Source organism: Tachypleus tridentatus, chromosome 2, assembly GCF_004210375.1.
Source record: "Tachypleus tridentatus isolate NWPU-2018 chromosome 2, ASM421037v1, whole genome shotgun sequence".
NCBI lineage: Eukaryota > Metazoa > Arthropoda > Merostomata > Xiphosura > Limulidae > Tachypleus > Tachypleus tridentatus.
The window spans coordinates 74778362-74793202 of NC_134826.1; the positions used below are offsets into that span (position 1 = coordinate 74778362).

At 33.0% G+C, this 14841-nt stretch overlaps 1 protein-coding gene across 12 annotated transcripts in view; it reads right to left on the reverse strand.

Annotated features, from left to right (window-relative positions):
* Positions 1–14841, reverse strand: part of LOC143244252 (exonuclease mut-7 homolog) — a 68267-nt gene that overhangs the window by 40560 nt on the left and 12866 nt on the right. For all 12 annotated transcript variants that reach the window (XR_013024988.1, XR_013024987.1, XR_013024989.1 and 9 more), the window contains exons 7-8: positions 12109–12147; positions 4125–4288 (exon numbers count right to left, since the gene is read on the reverse strand). Coding sequence is in view for 9 of the 12 variants with exons in the window: in XM_076488576.1 (XP_076344691.1) it covers positions 4125–4288; positions 12109–12147 (203 nt within the window). In the remaining 3 variants the exon portion in view is untranslated. The remainder of the gene's footprint in view (positions 1–4124; positions 4289–12108; positions 12148–14841) is intronic.

The following is a 14841-nucleotide window of genomic DNA, read 5'->3' on the forward strand; positions in this document are numbered from 1 at the left end:
GAGTATGTTGATATATTAGGCACTTGTATCAAGAATGATGCTCGGAATTTGCAGCTCCGGCATCATTAAATCTTCCAGCACGACAATGACCTTAAGCACACATCGAATTATGTGCAATCCTGGTTGCAGAGTAATCAAATAAGCATTCTGGAGTGTCCATTGCAGTCACCAGATCTCAACCCAATTGAAAACGGGGTTCATCAGCGTCATCTGAAAAACTTGCAAGAGTTGGAGGCCTTCTGTAAAGAAGAATGGAAGTAAATACCAGTCGAGTACTGTCAAACTATTATGGAGGGCTATGAGGAGAGATTGCACCAAGTAATTCACCTGAAAGGCTCCACAACTGACCATTAAAGTAGATGAACGAACACTTTCTGTCCCTCCTATTTTTAGTTATTTGTTTATAAACAGTTTATTTGTCATTCAGTTTACATAAAAATTTATATAGATGTGTGTTAGTATAATATTTATAATACACTATACTTTCATTATCCTAATCATGATACTTTTTAACTGATGAGCAAAAAACCGCTCGGAATGCAGGGGTACGAACACTTTATGTCATAACTGTACATGCAAATCATCATGCATCAACCCTCCACTAACAAGAGTTTGACAAACTCTCATGATGCATGCAACCTCCTCTATCCACTTTTACCAAACTTTTGCTTCAAGTTCTGTTGAAAACAGAAGCATTGGTAGTGTGGGAGGAGGTAAATATCTAGTAGAAATACATTTTTACTCTTGGAAAATTACAACTTCCAATAAGGTACATTACTTCTAGTGTAAACATCCTTCAAAATTGTCCAAAGAACACTCACTAGGATGAGACAGTCAGATTCTAAGATCTCATGCGAGGGCTTGCACCACATTTGAAACCAAGTAAACTTTCTGCTCATCATAGAAAGATGTCACAATATGTTTGGAAAAGCAGAGGAATACATTTAAATGTAAAAGAACTAAGGTCAGATAGTGATCCAAACCATACAATATTTATTAAACTCAATCTCAGAAAACATAAAAATGGATGAAATTAAAAAGATGTGTCCTGGAGGCAGCATGGTTAGAATTCAAGGCACTATACATGGCAAGTCAAATACATGAACAGGGCATTTGTTAATGCAGACTGATAAATCAATTCAGGAGCCCAACATCCACTACCGTAAATATCTGTGCATAATTCATACCATCTCACTCAAAACTGAAACTGACCGGAACTGCCCCACGTACAGTAACACCTTCAGAACAATAAGCATTGAAGAATAGAAGAAAGGGAAGAACCATAATACTCTGCAAGTAAATCCACTTTTACCCATAATATGGACAAAGTAACAAAAGGATAATTTAGAGAGAAATGCAAACATTTGCAATAGATGTGTGAGGACTTATGTTGATTGGTTCGACTTTAAATCCAAAACCCAGACACTGGGAACTGACATCAACATGAGGGGTAGGAAAAGGGATCACAATCAAAGGAGTAAACTGCAATTTTGATGGTTCATTCCCATTTATACTTATTTATTATGTCATCTACATCAACAGAACACCACCACACTATTCTCAACTGAATGATTTTATAATAATTTCCAGTTTGTTTGTATTTCATTAACCCATTCAGAAGAATGCTTCCACAGTCCACCATCCCAAACTGGAACTGGAAAGTGGTATGGACTCTCAAACTCCACTAGAAGAAAAGTGGAAATGCAGTGAAAAGTGAAGGAAATGACAACACCTGAGACAATGCAATGGTTGACCACAAAATGCTATTCTTAAAAGCTGACCACACTGATTTATTCAATACTAAGTCTAACAGGGATGGTAAGCTATACCCTTCTAGTTTAGCCATGTAATCAATGGATGAGTACTGTCTGGGATGTGCAAATTTTTGAAGCAATTACATTGTGAGGATAAACCTACAAGCAATCTCTTGGAATACCCCATCACTGCAGTGTGTGTTACATAGCAATTGAAATATAATATGCAAGTCAATATGGCCTTACAGTGTGGATTTTATTGGTTAAACAATACCTAGTCAGGTACTGTTTGCCACAGAACAAGATCAAAACAATGAGTAATAATAAAAAGGGAAACAAGCCCCTGAAAAGAAATAATAATAAAAATAACATACACAGTTAGTCTCACTGAAGTTTAAAGAATGGTTATAAGCAAAAGACAATAGCCCAAAGAGAAAGAAAACATAATCGTATGCAAATAATTAGACAAACATTACGATTCCATGTGCCTAAATAAAGAATTTCCTCCAAGAGATGATAACGATTAGACACCAATAAAAAGTTGACAAAAAGACACCTGGAACAAAGAAGAAGAGGAAGATAATAAAGAGGAATAAGCCAGTCAAATTAAAAGCCAAACCCAACTTGAAGGAGAAAGATCACGAAAAAAAGATGAGAGAACAGGAACGAAGAACAAAACCCATGTGAGCAATATAACAGTGAAGAGCATGCACAGGACATAAAATCCTATTGTGGTCAGATCAAGAATAAAGGTGGGAAATGAAAGGAAGGAAAACTGACAAAAAGGAGAAATAGTTACTCTCCTGAGTTTTGGGAAGTAAAGAATGATCTGGATAAAGTAGAAGATATGAAGAATGATAAAAGAGTACATGAAACACTGATGGCAAATAAATCAGACCTTCAACATCCATAGGCTAAAAGAAAAAAGGAAATAAATCTTAAAGGAAAGGTGAAACAAGAAGCATGTGGAAAATGGATCAATTGGAGGCAAAGTGAGGCAATGAAGGACCACATTAACATTCCAATCTGGAAGGGGACCCCACCACAGTTGACAATGAATTTGGAAGGAATGCATCAACAGGGAAAGAAAAGGATAGCTAAACACCCTATACTATTGTAAAAAAATGAAAAGTGTAAGACAAGGCCACCCAATAACCCAAGATCCAGAAGCAGAAAACCCTTGTTCAAAAAGCCAAATAAGGAAATCCATAATGCAAGGAACAGTTGGTTAAAGAGGGTAAAACCCTCGACCCAGAGATCAATGCACTTTCTCTATTGAATAAGCCAAGAAAGAAGTTACCCATCAGGAAAAGCCAGATCTCCTTGTCAAGGACCAGATAAAAATCAGAGGTAAAGACAGCACAGAAAAGGCTGGATGAAGCAGCAGTGACTGAAGTTGATGAAGAAGGGATGGGGTCAGAAAAAGAGGTAACAGAGGGATAAGTTGGAGCTGAAAACTGTGGAAACCACAGCTAAGCCAACCAGTAAGGAGCAATTAGAAGGACTTGACACAAATTAGTATGGATGATTGAAACCATACAAATGGGAGGATAGGCAAATAAGTATTTGTTAGTCCAGTGCTGGCTGAAAACCTTGATAACCAGAGCAAGAGGATGAGGGACCAGAGATAAAACCAGAGGCAGTCTGTAATTGAAGAACATGGCAAAAACACCGATATGAGAAGTACCCCACTAAAGATAAAGCCACTGAAAAACAAGAGGATCAAGAGACCATTCCATCAGATAGACTTTGTCTGGACAGGAAAGCCAATCTGTAACAAGGCTGAAAGCACCTGGGACATGGCACGCAATGTTATGAATATCCAGTGTGTGAGCACAAAAAAAGAAGATCCAACACATTAACACAGAGGGATCAAGAATAGATGCTACCCTGATAGTTAAGATATGCAACCATTATAGAATTGTCAGAATGGATCATTACCAGAAGCTTCATGTTGATCAATCTATGCCCCCCATCACTGAAGGAAATAAACAGCATAGAAAGGAACTAAGGGTAAGAAAGTGTGACAACTGGGCATGGGTTAAATGCACAAGAAAACCAGGACTGTCAATTCCAATTCAGGGAAAATTAAGGCTTGTAGCAAGTGTAAAATGTAGAGGGTAGCACTGAATGATAACAGTCATTTATGTAAGCAGAAACATAGTTTGACTATTTTGAAAGCATTAGGTAATGTTAACTGAATAATTACAATTTGAAATATTAATTAAATCTTCATAGCATTTTTTACACAAAATACTTTTTCACACTATACAAATACCAAGATATTGTTTTGATTTTATTTATTATAAAACTAATAATAATATTTCAATTAAAATAAGCTCATAAGTTTAGATATGATTTATTACTTACTTGGAATCATTACTTTCTAGGGCACTCTGGTGTAAAGATTCAGGCCATTCGGAGTTGGGAATATTATAAAATTTAGCCCACTTCACTGCACCTGTGATATCGTTAAAATAAGTCAACTCTGTCAACAACTGTTGCTGGAGGTTCGTATCTTGACCAACAGCTCCCTGGAGAGTGAATATTTTAAAGCCACTCATAAATTTCTCTTGAACCACAGTTATCATATATTTTGATATTGATAAAATATCAAATATTTGGTTTACATCACAAGTATCTCCTATTTTAAAATAAATAAAACATCAAAATTCATCTTAAGCCACAATTTCCTGTGATTTTAAAACTGATAAAAGATAAAGAATTGTGAATTCAGTTTTATAGTGTCTATAATGAAAGGTTAATTTTTGAAAAGAAATGTTTGTTGTTTCACAAACAGAACTATAATAATTTTAGTACTAGAAGATAAACCCACAATTGTATGTACTAAAATTATTTAACTACTGAAACACTGTTTAACTGAAAGTTTATTTATAAACATATAGACAGAATTAAATCTTTGACTTCTCATATATGAAGCATGTGCAATAACATTTGATCTAACGTCCAAAAATGTTTTTCACAAATGCATCATTAAATATTATACATATAAGAAAAGTACATATTTTTTAAGTAAATTAATCTTTTAAATAGTGCTCTTGTTGTAATATATAGTCAGATATTCATTAAACAAAAATGTACTAAAAATATGGAATTGTTGTTTTTAAAGTAAAAAAGTGTAAAAACATAGAACTACAAATGAAATGTACCACTGTAGACAACATTGTTGTTTTTCTGGATAATCACCATATCTGACTGCACTCTTATGACTTTTTATTGATCAAACTCATGAGAAATGAACATTATAGACTAATCATAAAATAGTGATTCTTTAAAATTATGGTATCAAGAAGTGTAAAAATCAATTGTCTTCAATTGTTACTATTTCACCTATTTTTATTTTCATAATAATAGTATTGAGTATATTTTACTCTCTCCTAAACTATTAGGAAAATGTCAGGTTCATTACCACCAATAACTTTAAGGTCTAATTATCGACTTTGATGTGCCTATGTTAGGATAGTTTAAAAGTATAAAATTCTGAAATTTTAAAATTATAGTATCAAGAAGTGAAAAAACAACTTGTCATTGCGTATTTTTTTTTGGAAGAGAGGAACTTCTCTTAGCTGAAGATCACTGGAAATAAATGAAGTTGTGGTGGTGCACCATAAATTATATAGTAGATAAACTTGTGCTTCACATACAGAGCATATTAAATTTTAGTGCTAATTGTTAATTGTCAGGCAACTTTTAAAATTTGTACAAAGATGTAATAGTATTTCATCATTTATAGCCACAGAAGGTCAAAAATTAACTTAATGTGTTTTTTTGCAAGTTTATTTATGTAAATAAAATAAAAGTTAATGTTATATATATCATGCTTCTGCACTTACACAAAATAATGAATGTTATTAACATCTGCACTTGTGTTGATATTAAAAGAATAAATGTACAAGTAGCCTAAATGAATATAAATATATACTCATACATACTGCTCTTTTAATTTAATTTATAAGATCAATGAAGCACAGGCTGCATGTTTACCAGACATTGTTCTTTTAATTATATAGATACCAATAAATCACAGGCTGCATGTTTACCAGACATTGTTCTTTTAGTTTTATAGATACCAATAAATCACAGACTGCATGTTTACCAGACATTGTTCTTTTAGTTTTATAGATACCAATAAATCACAGGCTGCATGTTTACCAGACATTGTTCTTTTAGTTATATAGATACCAATAAATCACAGGCTGCATGTTTACCAGACATTGTTCTTTTAGTTTTATAGATACCAATAAATCACAGGCTGCATGTTTACCAGACATTGTTCTTTTAGTTTTATAGATACCAATGAAACACAGACTGCGTGTTTACCAGACATTGTTCTTTTAGTTATATAGATACCAATGAAACACAGACTGCGTGTTTACCAGACATTGTTCTTTTAGTTTTATAGATACCAATAAATCACAGACTGCGTGTTTACCAGACATTGTTCTTTTAGTTTTATAGATACCAATGAAGCACAGACTGCATGTTTACCAGACATTGTTCTTTTAGTTTTATAGATACCAATAAATCACAGGCTGCATGTTTACCAGACATTGTTCTTTTAGTTTTATAGATACCAATAAATCACAGACTGCATGTTTACCAGACATTGTTCTTTTAATTATATAGATACCAATGAAACACAGACTGCATGTTTACCAGACATTGTTCTTTTAGTTTTATAGATACCAATAAATCACAGACTGCATGTTTACCAGACATTGTTCTTTTAGTTTTATAGATACCAATAAATCACAGACTGCAAGATTATGGGAGAAAAGAATCTTGGATCAAGTACCCCCTGAGATAGGCAACTGATACACACACACACACACAGTTCTTGGAATAGTTAATAACTAAGTGATTCACAAGGGGTAAGAAATGTGAACATGCCTGATGCAGTACCATAAGTTTGAGCACACTGATATGAAGAAAGAACTCATCATGAGTCCATAGGGGAGTGTTCTTCAGATGTGCTTCCCAACCAGAGAGGACAGTATGAATGAAGATGCACAGGTCTAGGTTGGGTGGAGGTAATAGAACAATGATGGTGGTATTAGATTAGTCCAGCCAACATGACAGATTCTTGAGTAGAGGAGGGAATAGGTGAGCCACTGATGTCACTGGTTCCTGTGAGTGGTTCTGAAGGTCATGCAAGAACCACTGCAGGAAGTACATCTGTGCATGACCCAAAAGAATAAGCAGCTCCAGTGAAGCCCAGGCCTTCCAAAAGTGATAGAATCTCTCTTACAGTATATGAATTCTAATGACTTCCAAAGTTCACAGGCAGATAGGAGAAGGCTGAGCACTTAAAACAAACTTCAAGAAATTTCCCATTGAACAAGATATTATGTGGTAGTGAGTAAATAATAAGAGAGATATTGATGAGCCACCATGACAGACAGCTTCCTTGGTCAAGACCTTGAATAAAGAAAGAAAGAAATCAAACCTGAAAAAGAACATATCCCTATGCAAAGTCTCAGCTACAAATGAGCCAATGAAAAGGGAAGGGCAGAAACGGAACAGGTCATAGAAGAGAAGGGAACAATAATTGTCAAAAAAATCCTCTTAGACACAGTGTAATGTCTCAGACAAGAGATATAACAAAGTGTTGTAAGAAGGATCACACAAAGGTAGGAGCAAAACCGTTTGAGGAGATTGTTTATTCACACAAGTAGTAGAAAATGTTAAATGAAATTGCAAGTTCACTGTTTGTACAAAAGAGAAGATACTTCATAAATCCCATTAACTCTCTCAATATAGGCTTGGTTGAACTGACAGACCAATGTGACCATTTTGTACTCATTTAAGGTCTTTATAGAATTATTACTTCAAACTTTCAATACAGTATCTTTACTTCAAATTTTCAATACAGTATCTACATCTTCACAAATCTGCATAACTTCCAGTAATCATTGTCTTTTACATACAAAAAAATTACTATTTTGTGAAGTATTTTTAATAAATTAAAAATGATTTGTTAGTGAATATGTTGTCTTTATTTTTTAACTAGTCCCAATACAAAATGATTTTCATGTCATAATTAAAAACTCTTTTCTTCATCTCGAAAATCTCCAATTCCATTTGCATAACTTCAAAACTTCCTAAAGAGACTTTGTATGTTTATTTTCACTGAAACTTTATGTTTTATCTGTTATTTTCTCTACCCTATCTCTATACAATGTTGATCAATTTGACCCACCTCATAACCATCAAAAACTACATTACCATTCTTTTCTTTCTAGAATGATTTCAAATTGTATCATGAAACCACATTCATTTAAACCTAAGTAGCTTTAAATTTGTAACAGTATACTTTTATAATTAAATTTTATTGTTTTATTCCCCTTGAACTGTGTCTAACTACTATTTGTGCCATTATAAGTTATAAATTACTTAAGGAATGTGAAGCTCACATTATGTTGTCAAACTACTTTACCCACAAGCTGCTGTTATGCATGCCTTGTGAAACATTTCTTTGCATTATTATTTTACTATTTATTTATTTATCTAATTTAACTTTAACTGAATTAAAGATATTCCTATTTATACATTTTAGTTACTTTAATAACAATAAACAGATAATACATAACAAACACAAGAAATAAAGTACTTATCCAGGTCTTCACCTGTCAAATGACATATTACGTATTATATTATATTAGTTTTTGAAAAGAAAATTGTCAATTTCTCTTTTATTATAAGCTTTGTTTCCATAGGAAACGTATCAACTAATTTGGATAAATTTGTAATAGCACTTGTTGCATGGTTAAAAATCCAGAAAAATTTTGATTGTTATTGAACATTGTTTGCTCTTTGTATGTTATCATTTTATGTTCTTTGATGTATTATTTAAGCAAATAAAAATTACTCAATGCATTACTACCATTAGTATAAAAAGTAGGGTTAAGTATCATCAAGAAATGACAGCGAGAAAAAAGATGATTCAGGTAAGTACTTTATTTTTTGTTTTTCATGTTTATTCTTTATATATTATTTAAAAGTAACTAAAATGTAAAAATATGGATCTCTTTAGGTCAGTTAAGGTTAAATTAGATAAAATAAATAATAACAATAATACACTAAAAATGTTTCCTGAGGCACATGTGAGCAGCTAATGGATGATGTAATTCAAAAGCAAAATTGTACCTCCATGTTTGGCAAGTGATTTACAATGTATAATGGTTTTGAACAGTAGTTAAACACAGTTCAAAGAGCAACAAAACAATACAATTTAACTACAAATAGACGTATACTGTTACGACTTTTAAAGCTACTAAGGATAAACAAATGAAGTTTCATGACACAATTTGAAATCATTCTAGAATGGAAAAAAGGGGTAATTTTTATTTATTTACTTATTTTTTGGTTCTTACAAGATTAATCAAATTGACCAAAGTTGTACAGAATTAGGGTAGAGAAACTCACAAATGAAACAATGTTTTGGTGAAAAAAATATATACAAGTATAAAGAGGTCACCACTGTCAGTCAAATCAACAGAGTCCATGTTAAGAGAGTTAACTTTCTCACTACAGACTCAGTCGATATGACCAAACTGATCTTTATTAGAGTTTTCATACTATAACTTCTAATATATCAGACTGCTACAAATGAAGAGTTGGATTTTTAAAGAAAAATGTGAAACAAATACATCTTTTTGTTGTTTCATTTACTAAATCAAAATAAACTCCTTTAAACTCAGTATATTTCTGCCAATGAGTTGTAAGTTTACAAGTACTATCTTTAAAGAACTGGATATCCTTTGGTGCAAAGAAGTCTTTGAAACCACTTTTACCTTTCATTTGCAAGTTGTTGTTTTTTTTTTAAATGTCCAAATGTTTAAAAGAGTGATAATCTGTAAGAGAAAGATCTAGTGAATATGGTGGATGAGGTAGAGCTTCCTACTAAAGTTCGTTTAGTTTTTGGACAGTAATGCATAAGATAAGAAGTCTAGCATTGCCATGAAGCAGTGCAAGTCCACTGTGATTGGTTATTTCTTGACGTTTTTGTAACAAACTTTGTTGCATAATTTCAAGTTCACTTTCTTTTTGGTCTAAGAATGAATAATGAATCACACCTGCTGATGACCACCAACATTGACCATAAGCTTCTTAGGGTGAAGAGCTGATTTTGGTGCTTTTTCACACTCAAACCATTGTCCAGATCATCGTTGATTGTTGTACAAAATCCATTTTTCATCACAGGTGACAATTCTATAGAAAAATGGGTCTTTTTTTTTGCAAGCAAGGAACAATGAACAAATTTCAATTTGTCTTGTTTGATGGTTTTCAATCAATTACTAAGGTACACATTTATTGAGCTTTTCCACCTCTCCAATTGTTTCATGATGTTAGGAATCTGTTAAATAATGAACATTAAGTTTGTTGACAAGTTTTCTCATGGTTTGGCTGCTACGTGATTCAACTAAGGCCTTCAATTCTTCCTCATTAATGGCTCTCTGAGGCTTATTTTAAAGACTTGTGTCACTAGAGCAAAGTTTCCGAAACCGATACTGTGCTCCATGATCACTAGTTTCACCATCACCAAAAGCATGATTGATATTAGGAGCTGCAGAGCCACATTGTGATCAAGCTTGAGCTTGTACAAGAAAACTATGCAAGTATCAATTTTATCCATGATTACAAAAATAAATATGATTTAGTTCCTGAAATAAGAAAAATAAAGTGAGCTTGAAATGAACCAGACGATACATTCTAACAAATTTATGATAATGCTTCTCCTTCAGCCACTAAAACCTGAGTTTCAAATTTGCACATGAAAATCCAACATTTCATATTCAACAGCCTGATATTTTGTGTATCTTCACAAAATTACACAAGCTTTTTGCAAGTATTAAGAATCATTTGTGGAGAAAAAATTTAAATTTTAAGGAAGTATTTTCAATAAAAATTCCACTATGAATATACAGACTTAAAATGTAGACTACTATTTGTGCAGAGTGATTTTCATGTTGAGATTAAAATTACTTTTCTTCATCTGAAAAATATAATTTCATTGCATAATCTCTAGACCTCCTAAATAAATTTCAAACTTTTTTTCCAGCAAAACTTCATCAATCATTTTCTCTAACTATAAACAAGGTTGGTCAATTTGAATGACCTTGTAACCAACAAAAAAAGCTTTTAAATAATTCTAAACTACCCACTTTTTCTATCAATAATAAATTCAAATTTTAACATTAAACAACATTTGTTTATCCTAAACAGCTGTAAAACTCATAGCAGTATGTATCTATTTATATTTAAATTGTAATATTTTATTGCCTTTTGAAGCATGTCAAACTAATATTCACATCATAAAAGTTAAAAATCACTTGGCAAAGGTGTAGCTCATGTTACTCTATAGAATAACATAATACACAACTTTTTACCAAGTGTACTTCAGGGAAATATGTTCTTATTATTTATTTTACTTAATTTATCCTTATTTAAACAAAAAGTTTCTACTTTCTACGTATTAGTTACTGCTACAAAAATAGAGTACTTACCTTTGCCTTTCTTTTTGTTCTCAACTGTCAATAAAACTCAATCCTACTTTTTTTTTATGCTGATGGTACTATTCCACTAAACAAAAATTTCATTTAATCAAATATTGCACCAAAGAACACAGAATAACTATCACATTTTCTGGATTTCTAACTATGCAATAAGAGCCATTAAATATTCAATTACACTTAATGTGTTTTGCATGGGAATACAGTTTGAACAGGAAGCAAAATAAACAATTCTGTGTATAGAAAACACTGATTATAATATGTTACTTCTATTTATTATAAACAATATAATTTTCAATGTCTGAGAGAACTATTAACAAATCCTGAAAGACAGGATGTGACTGATGGGTGTGACAAGGTGTCTCAATTTTAAATTATTGCTCTGTAACCAAATAAGATTGAAGACTCTGAAAAGTATGCTTACCTGAGTGATGACAACATTATAATGACTAATTTAAGCTAAAATTTTGTACTTCTCAGAATGGTGTTAAAAAAGTAGTGAAAAGGAGATCAAATGTCACAGTGCTCATACTAACGAAAATTCTGGATTATTTGTTAACGTTGCCTCAAAAATATAAAAACATAAAACTTGTATAATATTAAAATTTGGATTAGTAGGTATGTTTTTTATGCCAAACATATATGTACACCATGATAAGAAAATGTTTAGTTGGGTTTTGAATATAACTCTGTAAAACCTTGTGGCATGTCCAGAAAAGGATGTCCATAGCAAGAGAGTTAATAAGAATCTGGAATATTTCTTTTCAGAATAGCAAACTAACAAACATGTAAATAAAAACATCTTTAGCTTCAATCTTTACCTTAACCATCTCATCATAGCTTTCATCAGTAATACTTCTCTGAAAAATAAAAATGCAAAACTTGTAATTGTCAAGATTTTTTTTCTTTCTTCAAAACATACAATTTTCAGAAATTTATAATTTACTTTTGTTTTCTATTTTATGGAGGAGAAATTCACACAAAGCAACACAAGAGTTATCTTACCAAGTAGAAAAATATCACTTAATCATTGTAAACTATTAGGCTATTCCTTGTCAAACAATTGTGAGATTGACAATAATACAATGTTCCCAATCAACTGAAAAGATGAGCCAATTCAGTAATGAATTTCAATTTTGTAACTCAAAAAAACAAGTTAAATAATCTAAATAACTGGCTATGCCAGGCCCTTCATCTTACAACTAAATGTTCTTGAATTTCATGTGCACAAAACGCATTTATAATATCATCATTTGCTGTTAATAAATTTGATTTCAAGCAAGACAATTTATAGTTTATATTTCCTCAGAGCAAACTTTCCTGATGTACCACATTTTCAAATTAAGGTTCATCTTCCATGAACTTGTATGTGTGAAAAAATATACATAAAAAACCTGCCCACATACAGGAAGGAACCTAACTCTATCACACTATAAAAATACTCTCATTTCACAATATTATTCTACAAAGTGTACCAAAAGACATCTGAGTATATCCTACTATAAAAGAACACTCACTTCAGTACATTATTTCTATAAATCGTACCTAAAGACACATGACTATACATTACTATAAAAGAACACTCTCTTCAGTACATTATTTCTACAAAATGTTCCTAAAGACACCTGTCTATATTCTGCTATAAAAGAACACTCACGTCAGTACATTATTTCTACAAAATGTACTTTAAGACACCTGTCTATAACCTACTTTAAAAGAACAATCTCTTCAGTACATTATTTCTATAAATGTATCTAAAGACACCTGTCTATATCCTACTATAAAAGAACACTCTCTTCAATACATTATTAAATGCAGTGGTATTTCAGTTCTTGAATTTAATTCATTCCAGAAGGCTGTTCAAAAACTGATTTGTTCGAAAACCGAATCAATTTTTCCCACAAGAAATATTGTAAATCAAATTACTCCATTACAGACCTCCAAAAATTATGCATTATGAAGCATTTTAAGTAAAAATATTGCTTATTTACACCTGTATACTAATACTTACACAAAAACTATAAACACAATAAAAAACTCTTCTTCTGGGGTTCTTTCTCTTTTCTGTCTGTTTGCACCACTACAACCTGCTTGAGACTCACTGGACCTATTTCTCACTAAAAACTTGTCTAATGAGGTTTGTTTCTGCCTGCATTTTAAAATGTTTCTGAAGTAAGACATGGCATTGTCATTGAAAACGTTTATGCTGCAGTTTGCTATAGCTTTGTCAGGGTAAAAATTTTCCACAAAACTTTGTAACTCTCCCCCATTTTTCACACATTTCCTTGATTAGTGAACTAGGAACATCCTCCCTTCCCTCCTTCTCATCTGAAGACACTTCCTCAGTTGCCTTCTGTTGCTGCTCCTTCTGAAGGTCTTGAAGTTCTTCTGTGGTGAGCTCAGTGTTGTGGTTTTCCACCAACTCCTCCACATCATCAACACTCACATTCAAGCCCATACACTTGTATAGTGAGACAATATCCTCGACAACAGGCTCAGCCTCAAAGCCTTCAAACTCTCTATCTGCTACTGAGTCGGGCCACAATTTCTTCCAGGCTGAGTTCATGGTCCTCAAAGACACTTCCCTCCATGCTTTGTCTATGATCCTCAAGCAATGGAAGATATTAAAGTGATTTTTCCAGAACTCTCTGAGGGTTAACTCTGTGTCAGAGGTCACTTCAAAACACCTTTGAAACAGTGCTTTGGTGTAGAGTTTCTTAAAGTTCGATATGACCTGCTGGTCCATGGGGCGAATGAGAGGAGTCGTGTTAGGGGGCAAGAGCTTCACCGTAATGAAATTTTACTCCTCCACCAACCCATCCTCCAAGCCTGGTGGGTGAGCAGGTGCATTGTCCATCACAAGAAGGGCTTTGAGTGGCAACTGTTTTTCCATGAGGTAATTCTTTTCACTTGGGGCATATACTTCATGGACCCACTCCATAAAAAACTCATGCTTTACTATTAGTCAGCCCTCCACGGGATATTATTTAACTTAAAAACCCTCGGGTTCTCAGAATGGTACACAAGCAAAGGCTTAAGTTTTAAGTCCCCACATGCATTACTACATAACAATAGAGTTAGCCTGTCCTTCATTGGCTTGTGTTCCAGCAGTGACTTCTCCTCCTTGGTGATGTAGATCCTCTTTGGCATTTATTTCCAAAAGAGGCCTGTTTCATCACAGTTGAACACTTGTTGGTGAATAAAACCCTCAGCTTCTACATAGTCCTTAAATTCCCCAACAAATTTATCAGCAGTGTCTTTGTTAGAACTGGCACCCTCCCAATGTCTTATCACACTATGTATGCCACTTCTCTTCCTAAATTCTTCAAACCACTCCATACTAGCCTTAAAGGCATCACTTGTATCAACACTTGTTCCAGGGGTGTTTTTCAGGAGGTCAACATGCAACGGCTTTGCTTTCTCACAAATGATGGTCTCAGAAATGCTGTCACCAGCTAATTATTTTTCGTTTACCCAAATCAACAACAGTTTTTCTATCTCTTCCATTGTTTGTGATCTTTGTTTCATAAGCACCATCACTCCTTTTGCAACAT